The sequence below is a fragment of the Rosa rugosa genome, chromosome 1 (assembly GCF_958449725.1).
Source record: "Rosa rugosa chromosome 1, drRosRugo1.1, whole genome shotgun sequence".
Classification (NCBI taxonomy): Eukaryota; Viridiplantae; Streptophyta; class Magnoliopsida; order Rosales; family Rosaceae; genus Rosa; species Rosa rugosa.
Window position 1 is genome coordinate 36,242,639 of NC_084820.1, and position 5,040 is coordinate 36,247,678.

Below are 5,040 nucleotides of genomic sequence, written 5' to 3' on the forward strand. Positions count from 1 at the left end.
GTGCATCGCACGAATATGAAACTAGTGAAAATAGTTGAAGGCTTCAGAGAATGGAACGACACTGCGGATGCTCTTGCTAAATCGAGCCTTGATCATGACCATAGTGTTTTCATATTTGACCCCCCTCCTCCCCAAGCTGCTACTGCGTTTCTTGATGATCTCTGTGAAGTTTCTAGATCCAGGTCTTCTGTTAGACTTATAACTTGGTTTTTCTTTTTGTTTGCTGTGTTTAATTGGGTCTTTTTTAAGACCTCTGTAACAAAAAAAAATAGTCCAAGGCAAGCCAAAAAAGAACCCTACGGGCCACGGCCCACAATAAATGTCATTATTCAAAAGCTCTTATACCTTGATAGCAGGCACAGGCAGCAATCCGCCATGGCCTCCCCCTCAAGGGCCATCGCATTCAAATGTTCTCCCTCTCTGGCATTTTCTTCGAAAACGCGGATGGACTCGAAACCCAGAACCCTTCAAAACCCATTTTCTAGTTCAACTTCAGGCGCTGCTTCAAGAGAAGCTCGTACAGGCGACACTGCTGAAGCCTCTATCACATTGCAGGAATGGCAGGGTTGGGGCACCACGTCCCCCGTGCCCTCCTTGGTCACCAAAATTGTTCAGGATTTGAAGGTTTTGGAGAAAGATATTGATGCCCAAATGAGCTTTGGTGGCAGTGGTGGCAAGCTTCAGGTATGCCACAAATTATAATCTCCTTTGTTTGCTGTGGGCCTTGGCAGACATGTTTGTTTCAAAGTTAAGTTCTACTACAACAACATGGTTTTAGGGGTTTGAGGTTTTAGTGTAAAGTTCAGATGTCTACGTGCTTTATCTATCTCTGAGGTTTTAAGCATCTCATTCAAACCATTTTAATAAGTATAGACATGGAGTGAATGTGTGATCAGGATGCCTGGACGTAACTAATGTATAAGGCTTTTCATATCTTGCTTTTCAGGGAGATTTTAAAGTGCAAGAGGATAGAAAACACAGGAAGACATATAAGGCTTTAGGTGACTCTGAACAAAAGATTCAGTTTTTTTCAGCTAGACAAATAGCATGCCGCTTGCTTGGAAGTAGAGGCTACCTTTGTCAAAAGGTATTGAGCTGTTCTTTTGCAAAAATATTTGTGTGCATTTTGGCTTTTAACTTCTTCCTCGTACTGAGGTAATATTGCATCCTAAATTTTCCTAATTCGTAGAAGGCGGTATGCCTTTCATCTCCATTTCATGTTCATCACATCTTATAGGAATTATATTACTTTGCAGTGCTGGCTTCCTTTGGAAGATTGTATGTGTTCAAGAGTGGTACAGTGCCCTCTTTGGCCTCGAATGCGATTCTGGTTGTATATGCATCCAAAGGTTGTCACTTTTGTCATTTTATGAACCAGTCACTTTTGAGAAAAAAAAAATTATATATATTGAAATGAGCCGTCAGCTTTTTGCAGGATTTCTTAAGACAGAACAATACTGGAAAGTTGTTATGGCAAGTATTTGGCACTGAAGCTGCAACTTTGTGCCTCTTCGGCATCGCTGAACAGGAAGAAATAATGTGGGATGCATTTAAGCTAGCAGGTCTCCCTTGTTTTTCCCTACTTAAACTGAAAGGGCCACTAAATGTGGTGTCCTTAAATTGTCGGCCATTTTATTTTGATTCGGGTATTTTGCGACTTTAGATATTAAGCTATTTTTTGGGAAACATAGCACTTTCCATACTGTAGAAAAAATCTTTTACCAAGTGTTTTGACTGATATAAAACAGATGCTTTAATTTATTATCTTTTGTAGCCAATGGCTCTTGCACTAGACACTGGCAACTGCGTGTTGAAATTTAGTACTTGACATTACACTACCAAGCTAAATTGATGAACTTAAGTTGCCAGTGTTATTTTTATTTTTGGTGAAGTTGTCAGAGTTTTTTTTTTTGGCAGTTAGATTTGGAAGTTTCTTACGTTCTTTGGTTTACTTTTATGGATATTACACCTGTGGCATCATTAACTTGTTTTTGAAATTTACATTAAATCCAGGAAAAAGCAATGTTTGGTGCCTCTATCCCAACAAAAATGCTGTGTTAACTTCTGTTCAGGATGTCTTTGGCCAAGAATCTTCAGCTGATCTGGAAGGTCCATATACCAAGGTATTATTGTTTTAGTGCTATGTTTATGGGTGTTTTGTATGAGGGGTATTTGCTAAGTACCACTCTTGCTAGTCGTTTTTTTTAATGACACATAAAAACAAATTTCTAATGTCAATGTGCTTCTTACATCGTGATCCCATTACATTTCCTGAAGAAGAGCCATAACTAGTGCTTCTTTCAAAAGAAATAAGAGTGTTTCTTTTCACCAAAATCACTCTAGGTACTTTTTTTTTTTCCATCCAAACCAGAAAACATTTTTAGCTGTCTGAAGGTGCTTTTGGCATCCAGAAGCACTCTTATACACAACCTAGTGTCAATTCAGATGCTAGTTGATTCTTACTGACCATGTTAAGAAACCATGAAATTGGCTAAGGGGCAGTTTCAGGCTTCAGTTTCTTAACAAGAAATCTCTTATGCCTTCATCAAGTTCAACAATATATAAATTCCAATTTTGACTGCTGCACAGATAAATGAAGACAGAACTCTGAATTTCATTTTGATTGATGGAACATGGAACAATTCTGTTGCGATATTCCGTCGTCTGAAGGTAATACTTTCTGTCATTTATTGGTTCCTACGCTTTTCTTGTAGGTTTTCATTATCATTTGTAAGATGCTAAATACAAATTTATTTTGTGAATTGGAATTTATGTGTCAATTTGAACATGAACAAATGGACATCTAACAGTATTTATTCTCTAAAAGCCCCTCTCTGCTCTCTGCTGTAGATTACAATAAAGTCAACGTTTATACTTGCAAGAATCAGCTTTTCTTCATCTTTCCTTTTTTATCCTTTTTCCCCTGAATAAAAAGGTAAGTTTCCAAGTGAATGGAAAGGAAAAAAAACAAAGGATGAATCCTACTTTAAACAGACATGCTACAGAAACAGACCCATTTTATGAAGACAGTAGGAAGGTAATTGGCTATAATTGTATAGTTCATGAGCTGAATTATTCACAAGAACTTCTGCAGAAGTAATTGCTCAAAACCAATAGTCTGGAGAGATATTTGACACTACAGCCATTTTAGTGTTAGGAAGTTGGTGCTTGTGCAAAGCGAAAAACACCATGATTTTGGAATCTCAGCTGCGTGTGTACTTATGAGCTCATTGCCTTGTTGAAAGAGAAACTTGCCCTAGACACTAGATGTCCGTTCTGAACATATAGAAGAACAGCTTTTGGCATCTTTTGGCATCAATTTCTAGGATATCAATAGGGAGTTTAGGAAAAGTGGGAAACCTGACCAAATATGAAGGTGGAATAAACAACTGGGATTATGCTTCAAGGTCCTATTTAGTCAAATTGTGAAAATGTCTAGAATATCGTCTAGTAATATTAACAGCCTCATAATTTGGCCATTGGTACACTGACACAATTGCTTTGCTTGCATGAAGATATCAGAATATGTGGTGATGACCTAACTGATAAATCCCTTAGACTTATTGTTAAAAAAAAAAAAAAAAAGCATTTATAAGCTGCTCTTGGGGATTTTAATTTTAATTTTTTCCCCTTCATAAAACTATCTCTATGTGCAGGATCAAGCAAAGTTAGTATGGGGAGGAGAGGACTTTCCTTGTATTTCCCTGGCCACTGGTGCTTCTGCGATGCATAAACTTCGGTAGAACTAAAATTTAACTTCTGCAGTTTTCTCTACAGAGGCTTTTCTTTCAGTTCTTTTTGTTCTTTTCTTGTTGAGCTTTTCTTTGCTCTTCCACCTTTCCCAAATACCTGCCTTATTGAATCTAATTGTTAAATGATTGTGTGGGCAGGCCCCAACCATCATTGGATCGTACCTGTACAGCAGCAGCAGCTATTGGCCTCCTCTCCGAGCTGCACGTTCTTCCAGAGTTCAGGTCCCATGGATTTGATAAGCAGGCTGAAGTTGTAGAGGATGCTTTAGTTGTACTATTAGAGGCTCTAACAAATAGACGACTTCGGATGGGCAGGTCCATCAGTCGTAAAGTAAGACATACGAGTGATTTTGGTTAACAGCTAACCAAGTAAAGTCTAATGGTTGCCCTGCTGCCTGGAGGAAAGATTTTCTAAAATGTGAGGCAATCACACCATTTTTGTGACCTTATTTGTGAGTCCATATTGTGCTTGTAGTATGCGGTTGGCTGACTGATAGTGATATACAACATGAAGGTACTTGATACAGTAAGATCAGAATCTTATCAAACCATATTCCAATTTTCTTGTCAGTTTACTTCTCTTGTTTGATCTTCCTGTTTCTGTTGCATATTACGTAATTGTATGTTGGCTAGTAACCATAATGTGAGACTTCTACACCTTGTGTTCTCTTTGTTCAAGGTTTGCATATATCAGTTCATATGTGAGTATATTCCAATTTCGACTACCAAGCTGCATCAATTTTCAATTCTGATATCATCAAGCCTATACTTCTTCCTAATTGGCATCTCCACATGCGTGTGCACACGCGCGCACACACTCAACAGCTGGGTTTGTTTGTGTCTGTTTTAGTTTTAGTTTTTAATTTTTTAGATAGTTGATGTATTTCTCAATACTGCTTGCTTAATGGAAGATCGGATAAATTTAGTGATACTTCAGAACACTTGTTAGCCTAGTCGCTTTCCAATTGTTATATACTGCTCCAACGATGAAAAATGAATTTGCAGATTATATATTTTCAACTGTATTGATCAACTCATAGCAGTAATTTCCCCGTTGTTTGAACTGCGTGGTTTATACGGTCTCTTGGGTCCATGACTTGAGTAGGATGATTGTGTAATTGATACTAAAATTCTGGGAAATGAGATGATGATTATAGTGGCAGTAGCAGTGTCATACAACACTGGGGAATGAAAAGAGGGCATATATAAAGGATGCCTAAGTTTGACGCTGGGGTACGAATTACTCATATTTCAAGGGTCGGTATTGTGGTGGAGAGCAGAAGGTCCG

General features: G+C 38.1%; 1 protein-coding gene across 1 annotated transcript; it reads left to right on the forward strand.

Annotated features, from left to right (window-relative positions):
* LOC133736233 (uncharacterized) lies at positions 1-4,430 on the forward strand. Its single transcript, XM_062163675.1, has 8 exons — positions 1-684; positions 947-1,087; positions 1,257-1,349; positions 1,436-1,562; positions 2,014-2,123; positions 2,590-2,670; positions 3,657-3,739; positions 3,891-4,430. The coding sequence occupies exons 1-8, from the start codon at positions 16-18 to the stop codon at positions 4,108-4,110; spliced, it is 1,524 nt and encodes a 507-aa protein (XP_062019659.1). The 5' UTR covers positions 1-15; the 3' UTR covers positions 4,111-4,430.
* Positions 4,431-5,040: the final 610 nt, after the last annotated feature.